Source organism: Anopheles arabiensis, chromosome 3, assembly GCF_016920715.1.
Source record: "Anopheles arabiensis isolate DONGOLA chromosome 3, AaraD3, whole genome shotgun sequence".
Classification (NCBI taxonomy): domain Eukaryota; kingdom Metazoa; phylum Arthropoda; class Insecta; order Diptera; family Culicidae; genus Anopheles; species Anopheles arabiensis.
Genome location: NC_053518.1, coordinates 90587823 through 90602112, shown reverse-complemented (window position 1 = coordinate 90602112; position 14290 = coordinate 90587823). Strand labels below are relative to the sequence as shown.

Sequence of the window (14290 nt, the reverse complement as noted above, 5' to 3'; positions counted from 1 at the left end):
AATTAAATACACCACTCACCTGGCAAATGCCTCATGTTATTCTGAGTGACATTAGGCGCGCAGTTGGTATGTGTTTAATTTTTCGAGCGGATTAGGTCACAGGGAATATCCTTCGCTCGTGATTGTTTAATGACTCGAGACACAGCGGGCAGACACACACACACATTAGAAGGGTAAATCACAATCAACAAACCGTCAGCTCTCCCCGTCTCATTTACATCGGGAAACGATTTTTCACACCTTTTCCTTTTGACGGAAAACCCAAACCAGAAAAAAATAAACGAAACTCTGCTGTCTCGCGCGGGTGCCATCTTTGCTGGGGAGACCCCATCCCATCTGCTCGCACTTGACACCATTCCCAGACGCAAATCATTGTTGCGCGGTGGATTAAGGCACTAGAAAGCGCATCGGACGATGAAAAAATGCGCCTGAACGATGATTTATGTTGCGACCTTTTAATCAGTCGCAACTTATCTTTCGACCAAAGCCAAGCAAGCAGGGGCAAGCAAAGTGGGGCCGAGAAAGCTCCAAGAAAATGACTTTATTTAGGATTTGAAAGAGAAAATGGTTGTCGTAAAATGAAATGATCTATTTCTTTCCTCCCCGGACACTTATCGTGATGAAAGGTATTTAAATAAATTATTGCAAAAAATGACAAAAAATGCTTTCAAAAGCTTTGATGGGTAGAATTTAAAGTGGAAAACCCCCGACTGCCTTTAATATAGCGCCTGTTGCTATGTAAAACGCTGTGAGATTGATCACTCACCATACAAAGTAATCGCGACGTAAACAACTCATTAGGCTTGCGCGAAACTTCCAAGCAACTTCTCCGCTTTTCCTGAGTCATCGAGGAAAAGTTCTGGAAAGGCACGCAATTACCATCCTTCGATGATAACGATCAGTGTCGATCATTTCCCGAACGCTCGAGATGCACACTCTGATTGCACGCGTGTCATGCAAAAAAGCAGCCTCTCTCGAGCAGTACATTCCCGCTTTGCACGCGAACGATCGTCTGTCCCGCAGAGCCTACGCGTGTAATCGGGTCAAAATCTCATCATGCCGATAATTTTCCGCCCCAGATCGTGATTTTTTTTTACAACCCCACCCATCCCTCCAGTCGATCGCAATTGCTAGGTAATTTGCTCTAAAGACGACTTAATTGCCCATTCGCGAGTTCCGAACATCTCGACCACGCATCAGGTGTCCGCGCAAACGAACGCAGGCGCGCGAACGCTCCCTCCATGTCTCCAGCTCCGGTCACTTTCCTCGGACTCCGGACTGATTCCAATCGATCTCTCTAGTCTGCTTTTAATCTGTGTACTTCATTCCATCGCTCTCTTTCCTTTTCTCGCTCATTCGCAGTCCGTCTGATTTGACTGACATTTGTCTTCGCATTCGATACGATCGCGTCGAGATCCAAATCCTCAGCTCAGCTTGAGCTACCGGGCTTGAGCGTGCGTCGTTCGGCGAGTTGCGCTGACAGGATCTCGTCCCGAAACGCGTCCCAGCGATCAATCTCGTACGTGATTTCTTCGAAGCTACATTTTGGGTAAATGGCTGATGTCAGATCGGGTTGTCGGGCGATCGCCATGCATCGTGATGCCATCGTGCTCCTCACGCACCCGTGTCGACCCTGAACGGCCGACGAGATCTACGAGATCTGGGTGTGGCCTTTCGGAGCAACTTGTCAAAATCATTTGGAGTCGTCGAGCAGCAGCAGTTGGCAATCCAGTCGAGACCAAAAAAAGGGTGCAACACTCGTCCTCTTCTTCGTTGCTCTCTTATCAACCGGCTGGAGGAAGTTACAAATCAAGCGAGAATTCCAGCAAAACTGTTGCTGCGTTTTTACCTCTGCTTACTGCAGGACCGATCGATGTCGATCAATCACCTGACGGCAGCGCACGGTGGACGTGTGGCGATTTCTGGGAAATGCGAATTGCTTTGCTCGTCTGTCGTCGTCGTCCCATGTTGCCCTTCAAATGCAAACAGATTTTTGGGGGAGCCATTTGAAGGAGATAAACTAATCTGCGGCACGATGGTTTTTTGTGATGTTCTACATTAGTTTGCTGCTGGTTGTATCTGGTTCTTGCAGGCTTTAAATGTTTGCTAATCATAAAAATGCTACCACATACTTTAGCCGCTCGACTGTACAAGCTTTTCGCGTTTAACACGTTACGGAGCACGGAATGTTTGATGCGGCGCAGAAAAATCGCTTTCCCACACTCTCGGCTGAAGCGTGAAATCTACACACACACACACACAACTTCCCTGCTTTAGCATCTTAATTGAACCATGTTCGGGGAGCCGATGTGTGTGGTTGTGCTATTCCGGTTCAGTGAAGCGTGCCAATGCAACCAATGTTTTGGATGGCGAAGATTTACAGCAACCCTAACCGAGCTAGCAATTAATCCTCATAAAAAGAAGCAACGACTAGTGCTATAGGAGAAGCTTGGACGCGCAAGACTCCTAGAACTAATGCCACCTTGCTATACTCGTGTGTGTGTACAAAAACCATTCAATCACATGTGGTCACCAACCACCACCCGCTACAATTGCTCGAAAGACGATCGCGAATAGCCTACAAGCCGATAAATAGGGTTCCCGTTCCGCGCCCGACTGGAGGATTGGTAATATCCCGAGCGGAAGTTAAGACACCTGTGCTCACTGGAACGGAAATATCAGCTCGACTTATAGTTGGGACTGGCGAGGGAAGGGAGAGCTGGACGAGGAAGGAAATTGGTGGAATTGGCGCAACAACATCCTCAGGTTCGTTCACCCGTATAATGTCTAGAAGTTGAAGAAGGGAGAGAGAGATATATATACAAAGAGGGGTCAAAAACGCAACAGCACAAGAACAACACCACGGCGGCTTATTTGCGCTCGCGTCCAAGTTGGTGTTTGGTGGAATGTTTTGATACCTACACCACACCAAGACATCCAGAGCTGTATTCCGTAGGCTCTTGTGGGTCGTCGTATTTCCCCGTTAGGTTTTGTTCTGTTCTTAAAAGACAACTTTTTTTTCGCTTCAAGATGTTACCAATACACTGCCATCCATTAAAAGGTGTGGGTGAAAGGCACCCCCATCTTACTACAACTTCTGCAACAAAACACAACGAAGGGTGACCACCGGGTCGCTGTCGTCGTCGAAATTTTTCCCAGGGTAGTAGAAATTTCTCACCAACAGGCTACGAACCGGAACGGGAAACCCAAAGGCAAAAGGGCAGAACGCGTTCAACATGCAGAGGGGGAGTGAGGGAATACGATCTGGATGAGGGTTGGAGCAAGGTTGAATCTTCCTCGCACAAAAAACAACCGAGAGCGCCCAGCCAAAGTCAGTCAAGAACAACACGCATAACAACGCGTTGATGGGTGCCGAGGTAACGAACGGGCTTCTAGGTTGTGTTGTTTTATGACGCCTGAGGGCTATGTAATTAGTGTGCCCTTTAAACTGTGTTAAGAAGTGCGTGCGTATGCGCGCGTACTGAATCGAAAATTCCTCTGCACTGGAAGATCTTGATAAACGAAAAGAGTTTGATTTGACGTTTCGTGATTTCCTGCTTGATATAACAGTGAAATAATTCGGTATACTAGAATCCAATATATCTAATCTCGCAGGTCAAACGTAATGGTATGCTCTTGTTGTGGTGCTCGGAGGGACGTAGCGCTCCCGATGCCATTCCCAGGGCATGCACAGGCCCATCGGTGGTCCAACGAATGCCCGATTGTAACCAAAGTCGCACCGTTCGCAGGAACTGTCACGAAATCCAACCGGACATCGACACTCTTCCACGAACGCTGCCTTGCCTATTCCTCTCTGATAACTGCTTGCAGAGTCCATTACGATCGACTGTTCGCTTGGTATATATCGTCCATTTTTTGGGCGCATTTCAATCAAGAAGTGATCAATGTACGAAAGCACTATTAGTAGCTCAATCCGATCGATTGCCGTTCCGTTTGGGTGAAAGAAGTTGGTTTCATGTAGCTTGATTCTAGCCATCCCGTTGAGGATCTCGTCTTTGTGGTTGTTCCTGTAGATGAGCGTTCTGTTATAACCCTACAACGTAGAAAACAAAATGTTGGATGTTGGGATATTTGAGTGATTTGTCTTCAATGTTATACCATCACAATGATTCTTGGTATTTCTTCTCCCGTGTCGAGAGGGATCTGAAGATATCCGCTGTATGATTTGGTCTGATGCTCAATGAATCGATATGGTAGGCTGTAGTACAGCGTCCGGTTTGAAGAGAAATTCTGGATGTTTTGCTCTATCTTCACAGTACCTTTGCCATCCCACGTTGCGTATCTCATTTTCCAGTCGTTCAACGCCAGTGTGTTCTAGAAGAAAAGACTTGTCTTTTAATGTTCGTTTTCTAAGATATTTCACTTGAATACTCACATTCCACCGGTACATATCTGCTTTGTGGCACAGATCACTGACGCCAGAACAGAAACACTTCATACAAGACTTGGCACTTCCTTCTCCGGCTAAGAACTCTCCTTTCGGACATGGATTCCCTTGCACCGTGGCCATCGTCACCGGTTGTACATCGATTGTGCCGAGCGGATTTACCAAATGACAGGAATAATTCCCAGAATCTATCAGACGCATCTTACAAGCAAGATGTCCAACGCCATCCTCCGAGACCCAATCACAAACCGGATCCAGTAGCTCTTTTCCATTCATTTTCCATCGTACACTTGGGGACGGTACGCCAGTTCCCCGACACGTTAGATTCATCCACTCGCCCTCTTGCACGGTGACGCTTTCAGGCGGTCCTTCAACGAGCGATACGCTCCGACAACCTTCCTCATCTGAACCATCCGGGCAGTGAGCGAACCCATCGCAACGGAACGTTATCGACACGGAAATGCCACCTCGACACCGGAAGGGAACGTACCTTAAGGGTGTTCGATCGACTGAGATAATTGTACAAGGGTGTTAACACTGTATGAGAGCTTGTGGAACAGTGGAAGCGTCTTACCCGCAATGACACTGACAGCTGAGAGAAATATTACACCGAGCACAACCGATTTGCGTCCCATGGCGATGAGTCAAGCAGCAAGACTGATAAGACGTGATTAACTCTGCATCTCGTTTCGGTCTATCAATGCCGTTTTTTGCTTCCCCATAATGAGCTAGTCGTCAATCGCAAAGCTGACACAATGTTTTGACACGGATTTGTGACGGTAATAGCCGAGTGACTCATTGGGTTTTGCTGATGTGTTTTTATAATCATTAAACATGAGCCTGTACACAGGAAAGCGTTCAAATTGATCATGCGCATGCGGCGCAACCGACCCAACAAAGTGCCGATCTTGTGCAGTAAAACCTTTGGTCAGAAATAAATTCTACCCAACACACCGGAAAAGCGGTAAATGTTACCCCACCACCACCATCACCACCACTGGGAGGCTCGCCAGGAAGAGGCAAAAGCCGCCGGATCGTTAGCCAAATGTACGTAAACGTCGCATGCGTGCGTGTGCGATCGAGCGCGCGTGTCACCCCGAAAAGTTTCCGCACCCGAAAAGGTGATAGTCTATTAACGATTCTTTGCCAACGCGTGCGCGTGTTCTTCTTGCCGAGTTTCGATTGAAGCGTGGTGCGTATCATTATTTCTGTGTTTTCGGCTTCAGCTTACGATGCCATCAATCCATCGAACGGTTTCGTCGCTCTGATTGGGCACGCACTTTTGTGTCAGTGTACACCGCGCCCCGCTGCTGCTCCTCTCTCTCTCTCTCGTTGGAATATTTATTTATTACATACTTTTCGAATTTGATTTGTCGAAAATCGTGACTGTGACTTCGAGCTGGAAAGGGAAGCGAAAGAGGACACTTGCCCGCACCAAAGCCGTAGTCAGTGTGTACTGCGCGCGTACACGCTTTATTAGATTTTTATGAAAAGCAGCTCAAGCAGCAAACCCCGAACCGATCCATAAATCATTAACCACTGGAGGGGTGGTGGTTGGTGGTCACCCTAAGAAATCGGGAGAATTATCCTATTATTTAAACTCAAAAACGGACAACAACACAAGCCCGAAACGTGTGGCGCCAACGGCGGAAACGGAGCAATGAAATTCATTTATGCTCGTTACCCAAAAAAACCCTTTCGTCGCACTCGTCCTCCAACCGGAGACGGCTCATTGCTTGGGGGAGGCAGGGCAGATCATAAATTCTGCAGGACGTTATCCCTGCCCAGGTACACCCACTCTCCACGGCCCGCAATGCGTGATTATGAACTGAAATCGTCAGCTCCATTCTCGGAAAAGTGAGCAACACCAAATCCGGTGACTGATTAGAATTTTTAATCCACCCTCGGCAACCTGACACACTGTCAACCATTTTTATGCTGACCCTTCCCTCCCAGCTCAGCAGCACCCAAACATGCTCGAAACGGAGGGAAAATGCCTCAAAAGTTCGGCTCATACTGGAGCGCCACATGGCCCTCCGCTGTCCCCAACCCAAGCAAGTGCATCGAATGAATAATTCAAAACTCATCAAAATGCTTGCGATTTTGTTGATCCTTTTTTAAGTTCGTTTTTATGTACTTTTTTGTTTGTGTGTGTGTGTCACGTTGTTGTTTGCGAAAAGAAACAACACAGGCAACGCACACAGTTCGAACGACTACGGCGTATAATCCGTTTGCAATAAAAAATATACTTTTCTCCCTTTTTTTATTTGCACCTTTTTCGGTTGTATAATTTTCGCTTCTTTTCCAATTAATTTTCATTCGTTCTTTCTCGCCTTTCCAGAGTGTGTTGCGTATGTCGATTCACTCAGAATCTTTTTTTCTGTTTGTGGTGAGCTTGTGTGTGAGTGTCTTCCATTCCATGCCATAAGCTTATTAGATAAACGTGACGGAAATTAGACACGCTATGTCGCGCCTTTTTAAGCGATGTGATTGCTCGCTGAGCACGTTAAAGATGTGACATCGATCGCCAAATCCCCCTAGAATCTAATATTTATTGACTAACGAGCTTTATATGATTTTAAAACTAAAGTACAATACTTTAAAACCAAATAAAAAAAACACAAAATAAGCAATTCACTACAACACAGAACACAAGCTCCGACATATTCCCCACACATCTTGCCCTGTTTGGTGACATTCCGCGGTGGAGTGGGCGACAGACCAACCAACAGCAAAAAAAACTGTTCAAAAATAATTGCTGCCTTGCACGTTATGCACGCTAATTGGCGATGAAGTGCAAGATGTACGATTAAAGCAGCATTCGAATGGGGATCGCGCGGCAGAGAGAAGCAGCCGCATCATTCCGGTTACGTTTTAGTCACGCACAATCGGATTTCCGAGCCAATATGGGAACGGCGGGGGAACTATGGAAGAGGCACACAGGATCTTAATAATAAGCTCACCCGTACACGGAGACACTGCAGCAAAGCTTCTCCTTTTTGAAAGCTGCGTGTGTGTGCAAGTAACGGACGGATTCGAACGTATCGTTTGAATTGCGGGCGGTCGATGATGAACTCATCCTCGCCGTAAATTGCTCGCTAAAAGAGGCAATTTAGTGCGTGTATGGGGGTGAATCAGCGGAGCGGTGTAATTGTTGATTAATTACTAGCCATTGTTTCGCTCACCAATCGGAGTGCCAATGCTAAAGGGACCAACCTCGCCAGTTGTACCGGGCATTAATCATCGAAACGATCAAAACCCACCAACTCCCCCCGAAAAGCTGGAATGATTCAAGCCTTTCTTTTCGGGATGGGTAGCGACGGGTGGAGTGGATGATGGATATTTTAAGTCCCCAAAACGCAAGAACAAGCGTAGAAACAACCAAGAAGCAATTAGCAAACGCACGGGAAGGGGAGATGAAGAGCACAAACGATCGCGGGAGTCGTTGTGTTGATTAAAATTCACTAGAGCCGTTTGAGGACGGCAACAAACAGACCGAACAGCAACAACAACCGCTAAACAGCTCCAAACGGTCCTGCAGCATGACTTCGACCCTGTGCTACGAGGGCACCTGTTCAATGTTGCAAAATATACTACATCAAAATAAAAAAAAAAAAAAACTCCAACAACTCTCCCATTGCTTTCCCCGTACCGTTGTTCCGTTTGCTGCCCGTTTCCCTTTGGATTTTATGTTAAGCGCGCGACACATCCACTCACATTGCAAAAAAACTAAAACATTAATATTCAAGCTGACCACGTGTTCCAGCAGCTCCATTTAGCACGAGCCCAAAAAAGGGGTTACCCCCACGGGAGGAACATGGAAGGGACACAGGGAACAGGGAAAGAACAACGGTACAATGACCGCCAGCAGCAGCAGCAGCAGCACGCCAAAGTCTATTTGAATAATAGTTTGTGCCGTGATTTTTTTATTTCCTCCTCCTGCTCGGCCCTCCTTCCTACCCACATTATGTTTTGCTCCTTGGCCGGGGAGCTGCTCATATTACACGGGAGGTTTGTTGCTCTGTGTGTGTGGAAGGCAGTAGCAGAGCAGAGCAGAGGTGTGAAAGGGAGCGGCATGAAAGCATAAACAAATTTACTGTCCCATAACTGTTCGATTGTTTTGCTTGTTTTGCTTGGACTGCTGCGAGAGAGAGACGAAGACGTTTCGAAGGCGTCTCGGTAGTTCGTGTCTTTTAGTTCGTTGAAGTTACTGGTGGCGTGATTAATTTGGTTTGCACGGAGCAGCATGCTTTATAGCAGTTGGCGAGCGAGTGAATTCTGAACTCGATCATGCATTTTAGTAACACAATTTTATGACAACTCCAGAACATACCATCGGACGACATCGCTTTCCGTCGAACATGCGCTTTTTCGATTATCTTGATAAACGAGATCTCATCGGTGCATCAATTAAATGCTCTCCACTCTCCTTTCCGTGGCATAATCCTCCGATCGAGTCGGGATCCCAATCATCGCAACCAGGTGTGATAATCAGCACGCCGGCGAATGGTGCTAGAAGCCACCACCGGGCGGAAGGGCCACCGAGTCAGTAATTGGGAAGCTCGCGTAAATCAAGCCCAAAACTCCCGAACGCGGATGGTAAGTCGGATGCTCCCGGGCGACCACCGGCAGTTGCTAAATTGAATTCGACAGCCCGAAACGAATCGAAGCAGTCGCACCTTCTCCCCGATCAGCTTCCCGAAAGGGCTTAAACCGCTAACAATCGCCAGATTTATGAGCTCAAGCTCCGTGCAGAACGCGCCGAAAGCGACGAACCCCGCGTATTCTGTTGCCACCAGCCAGCGCGTAGAGCGTTGCGCTGATAATAAATGTCAAACTAAATTTACCAATGTCATCGCAAACGGTGGCGGCACAGCCTGTTCCGATCGGTGTGTGTCATCACCCGCGTGTGTGTGTGTGTGGTTGCATCCTTCCGAAAATGAACGGCAGCCAGCACCCAAGAGAGCCGCACCGCAGTCTGTGGAAGTTGCGATTCGTGCTGATAGCGCGCACGTCTTCAGACAACAGCGCAAAACACAGACACAGAGATAGGATGCCGCCGCCCAGTGAAGGACAGTGCCGCCACGCTGCCACCAACACGTGCAAAAAGGGAGGGGTGCAAGGGTGCAGAATTATTTATCGCCAGAACATAATTTACTCTCCCACGAGCGATATGAAGTGTGCAGTGTGTTTGTCTGTCGGGAAGCTTTTTGTTGTTGTTGTTGTTGCTGTTGTTGCACACAAACGAGACAGGCTAAGGAAAGCGAAGAATATTGCCCGAACACTGCGGGTGTAAAGCATCTTCGTTTCATTGCTGCTGCTCGGGGTTTGTCGCTTGCTTTTGCTGCGGGCTGCACACAAAGACCTTGCAGAGCATCTTTTGCTTCCCAAACGATCGGTTGGAAGTAACTCTTCGCCTTTTCTTTTACTCCAAGTTTTAGCACTATTTTTCGCTCTCTCACTCTCTCTCTCTCTTTCGATCTTCTTTGGTGTTAACTTCAGAGTATAATTGGCACGCGCCTTTATCGTGATTTTAATGCAGCAGTGGAAATTCCTTACCTTGCCCCCCCCCCCCCTTCCAGAAAGCCCTCCAAAATCGGTTAGATCGAAACGATGCGGAGGCAGTAATTGGAAGATCCCGTCGTCCGACGTCTTTAGCGTTTTTGTGTTGAATTTTTGAAGCTTAAAATTAGGATCTTTATGGCTGATGTTGCTCTGATACCATTTCCTGTCAATTCTATTTGACGACTGCTCTCTAATGTATTCTTCCTCTCTTCACCAGGTAAAAAGTGGCGCTCTCTAACGCCTCAGGATCGTCGTCCGTACGTGGAGGAAGCGGAACGGCTGCGAGTGATCCACATGACCGAGCATCCCAACTACAAGTATCGTCCCCGGCGCCGAAAGCACGCCAAAGCTCGGGCAGGACCAAACGGTGGAGCCGGGTCACTCGGGACGGGCGCATCGGTGGGCGCCAACAGCCAGGGCAGTGCTGCCGGGGCCAACCTTACGGTTAACAATTCGTCCCCGAGCGAACTGAACTACGGCGACGGTGATTCCTCTCAGCGCATGAGCCCGTTCACGTACAACCCGCACTACTACGCCGGTAGCAACAACGCACTCAACACGCCCGACTCGAGCCCAACGCAAAGCCCGGAACCGATCGCCGTCCCGCCAACCGTCGGCAGCCGCAAGCTGGCTGCCGTAGCGGCGGCAGCGGCTGCAAACGGAGGCGCCGTACCTGCCAACGGGGACTCCAAGATGGACGATGTGTCGTCTGCCCTGCCGACTCCCGAGATGAGCCCGTTGGAGCTGGAGAAGGAACCGGGCTTCGGTGGAGGACTCCATTCGGCACACGCCGGCAGCTACGATGACCTGAAGAGCAAGCAGAAGCTGACGTACGACGGAGTGTACGGTGTGAAGAGTGAGCAGAAGCTGCCCGCCACCTTCCAGGCCCATGCGTACGAACACGAAACGCACCAGAGTCATCAACAGCAGCACCACCAGCAGCAGCAGCAGCAACATCATCAGAGTCAACATCATCACCACCACCAACAAGACGCTCTCGTGAAGCGTGAGTACGGTGGATTTGGGCACGGTGGCGAAAAACGATACGCGTACGAAGGCGTGGGACAGCTGGTAAATGGCAGTGGACTGCACGAGAAGCGCAACTACCTGTCGGTGAGCTCCGGATCCACCACGACCACCGCCATGGTGAACGGGATGTACGTGATGTGCACGAACCGGAGCATCCTGGACCAGGGCCACATCGTGACCGGCACGTACTTCCCGCCGCTGGCAACGTCGGAGGATCACCAGACGCTCGGCACGACCACCATGACGACCAGCAGTCACGGTCCGACGCATCTCAGTACAAACAGCAACCACAACAACGGCAGTGGCAACAGCAACAACAGCCCCGGCACTGCCGCCAACGCGCAGAGTCAGCTGAAGAGCTCCAACGGACTGCTCGGTGCGGGAGTTTCCACCGCAAACACGCAGATGTCCCAGATCAGCAACAGCAATGCGCAACATTTACAGCAACAGCAGCAGCAGCAGCAACAACAGGCGATTTCTAATGAGCAACTCAATAGCTACTACGGCACGGCGTCGCTACCGAACGGGACGCTGCCGACGTACTCGTACGCGTACAAAGACTACGGCATCATGTACGAGAGTCACAGCATCCCCGGACAGGATGTGGAGGGTGTTGATTCGCGCGATCTGGAAAAGTACCTCAAGTACCCGGACAGCAATCAAAACTTTAACGGGTATGACAGTGCGTCCTACCATCAGACGGCGGGATCTTCCCCGGCCGGTGGATCTATCTATGGACTGCCGCAGGGTGAGTACTACACGTATGGAGGCGCTGTACTCGCACATCAGTCTCCACAACATCAGGCGCAACAGCAACAACATCAGCAGCAGCAGCAGCAACAACAACAGCAGCAGCATCAACACCAACAGTCTCATCAGCTCTCGCTATCAGCCAACGGAGGAGGAGGAGGCCAAGGCATTCCCAAGCTTTCGGACGTGATGCTGCAGGGTCCAGGATCGCATCAGCTGCCCTCCACTCCGGTCGCTCTGTACGCGCTGCCACAGCTTCAGCACGCGCAGCATCTTGCCGCAGCCGGCGGAGGAACCACTCAGCTGGTGTCGGTGCAGCACGGTGGCCATCCGCTCGGCCCGAACGTCGGCACGATGGCCGACATCTACGTCGCGAACGAGCAGCAGCTGAAGGACGACGAGTTTAGCAACATACTGGCCGGTGTGCGCAAAACCTGCTACAGCAATTAGGGCGCGGTTGCCGGACGGCCGGGTCCCCGGAGGGCTCGTGGAAATACTCAAAATAGGACTCTCGGGGTGGGTTATATCCGAGATCCTTTTCTTCCCCCAAGGTAGTAGAGCTTCATTTCAGTTTATAGCTGTGTTTTTTTTCTGTTTGTTGTTTAGAAGAAGCTCGCCCACACACACACGCACTCGTACTCTCGTATTAATCAAATCCCTTCACTCGTTACGCTGTTGCAAATCCCTTTGATTTTTTGTTTAGTTGTTAGTGTTTTGTGTAAATTAATGATCATTTCTCGATTCCCCAACGTGTGGTACCCACCGAAAATCAAATTCACGTTCAAAGTGACTCTGTGTATACTGGGGAGTAAACTGTTGGAGAAAAAGAAGGTTCCACAGCGCGGACTACGAGTGAACCAAAGGTTTTGCTTTTCTTTCGTCCCCAGCGTGAGCAATAACAGTGTAGCGTAATTTTAATGCAATTTTGTAAAAATAAGAACCCATGTGTGTGAGAGGAGAGGCGCGACGATTAAGTTATCTTTTTTTTTTGCACCTTATTGAAGTTGCTCCAAGTTTTTCCCCAATACGTATTGTGTGAGACGACATTTGTACATAGCGTGTGTTTTTCTATCATATACTCTCGTTACGAGCGCGAGAATATTGTACAGAAGCGGATGTAGAAAATCACATAAAGGTTGTAGTTAAACTTTTTCAAAACAAAAAGCAACAGTAAAAAAAAAAATTAGACATCAGTCCCCCTTAAGCAGGGGAAAAGTATCATCACATTCCGCTAGAATAATGATCGTAGATTAGTAACAAGTGGGGAGGGCCGGAAAACAACATTATTATAGAGGTTAATTAATCGCCCAGGCATTAGGCGAGCTAGCAACAGTAGGAACCAACGACGACGTGCGTGGCGATGAGTGCCTAACGACGATTGACGATTCGAAAATGCGCCACCTTCTGTTTTGTGTCTTTAGGGGAGAGTCTCTGGTGGGAAAACTCTGGATGTGATGATCCTCCTGCCCTGGGAGGAATCGGGAAAAATCACGAAAGCGGTATAAATCATCGCGCAGCCGTATCTATGAATCATTTATGTTGAGAAGATCATTAAATTGAAATCACATCAAAGGCTGACTTTACGACCATCTGAGCTTAGAGGGAGGGAAGGTGTCGTTCCTTCGGTTCCCCCGTTTGTTGAGCGCTTTCCGTTCATTATTTTCCCCCCGAAAAAAACAAAAACAAAAAGTAGTTCGATTTCCTGCAAGTCGTCGTTGGCTCACTTTCACGTCGGAAAAGCGGCCTTCCTGGCCGTAATGAGTAAGGTATGTTTAGAATAACAAAAAAAGAGAGCGGTTCAGAAAGGCCCAAGGAATGTATGAGTGAAATAAATTAAAAGCAATGATAGATGTTCAACCAATACACGGCCGAGTGTGTTTGTTCAATTATTTCATATTTTAGGGTCCCGATCAAAAATGTTACTGTACGGTAAGTGTGAAAGAATACTCCAAGTCCAACCACCTTGATGACCCTCCCAATGATCTACCCCCAGCAGCAACAGCAGCACTTAGTCTCTGCGCCTCACCCATTTCGCTAAATCGCGATCGCGTCTTATCGCGAAGTTATCCGACGGCGGCCACAAACGTCCAAGCGCGCCTGACTGCTGGCCATTAGCGATTTTAAGATGCGCTACTAAGCATGAGCTTCGCTTTTCTGCTCCACTCGCCTTGTTAAGTGGTCGGGAGTGAGTGCTACGCCTCCTACTCGCCTCAGCCTGTGCGTAAACTCGCCCTGCGTGGGCTCTGCGCAACACGAAACGCAATCGCGCGAGAGCAATGCTTTAGTGATAAGGAGAAAGCGCCCGCTCGTTGCACTGCCGAAGTTCCGTTCCGGTCGGGTCAAATGAGCAACCCACCGTTTCGCCCTCAACCTCGCCACTCCGCCCCAGCCTCCCCCTCTCACACTTTTTTACGGCAAGGGGGCGTGCGGAACGCGATGTGTGCTATTCCGTTCCGGCTCGGTGGCTTTTCATGGGAATTGCGCCCGGGATGCTTTCCCTGTTGCGGTGTGTTTGGTGGCGCGGTGTTATTCCTCCCT

At 49.0% G+C, this 14290-nt stretch overlaps 2 protein-coding genes across 2 annotated transcripts in view; one reads left to right on the top strand and one right to left on the bottom strand.

The window, feature by feature from the left end:
• Positions 1–13615, top strand: part of LOC120902051 (putative transcription factor SOX-15) — a 52662-nt gene extending 39047 nt beyond the window's left edge. The window contains exon 3 of the mRNA XM_040310529.1: positions 10191–13615. Coding sequence (XP_040166463.1) covers positions 10191–12202 — 2012 coding nt within the window. The 3' untranslated portion in view covers positions 12203–13615. The remainder of the gene's footprint in view (positions 1–10190) is intronic.
• On the bottom strand, positions 503–5168 carry LOC120902052 (basement membrane proteoglycan-like). Its single transcript, XM_040310530.1, has 4 exons — positions 4983–5168; positions 4397–4917; positions 4120–4335; positions 503–4054 (listed from the first exon to the last, which is right to left on the bottom strand). The coding sequence occupies exons 1-4, from the start codon at positions 5041–5043 to the stop codon at positions 3617–3619; spliced, it is 1236 nt and encodes a 411-aa protein (XP_040166464.1). The 5' UTR covers positions 5044–5168; the 3' UTR covers positions 503–3616.
• Positions 13616–14290: the final 675 nt, after the last annotated feature.

Coding starts and splice junctions, on each gene's coding strand:
- LOC120902052 (XM_040310530.1), bottom strand. CDS start 5,043: ATGGGACGCAAATCGGTTGTGCTCGGTGTAATATTTCTCTCAGCTGTC. Junction 4,336..4,396: donor CAGATATGTACCGGTGGAAT/GTGAGTATTCAA, acceptor CTTTTCTTCTAG/AACACACTGGCGTTGAACGA. Junction 4,055..4,119: donor TACCAAGAATCATTGTGATG/GTATAACATTGA, acceptor TCTACGTTGTAG/GGTTATAACAGAACGCTCAT.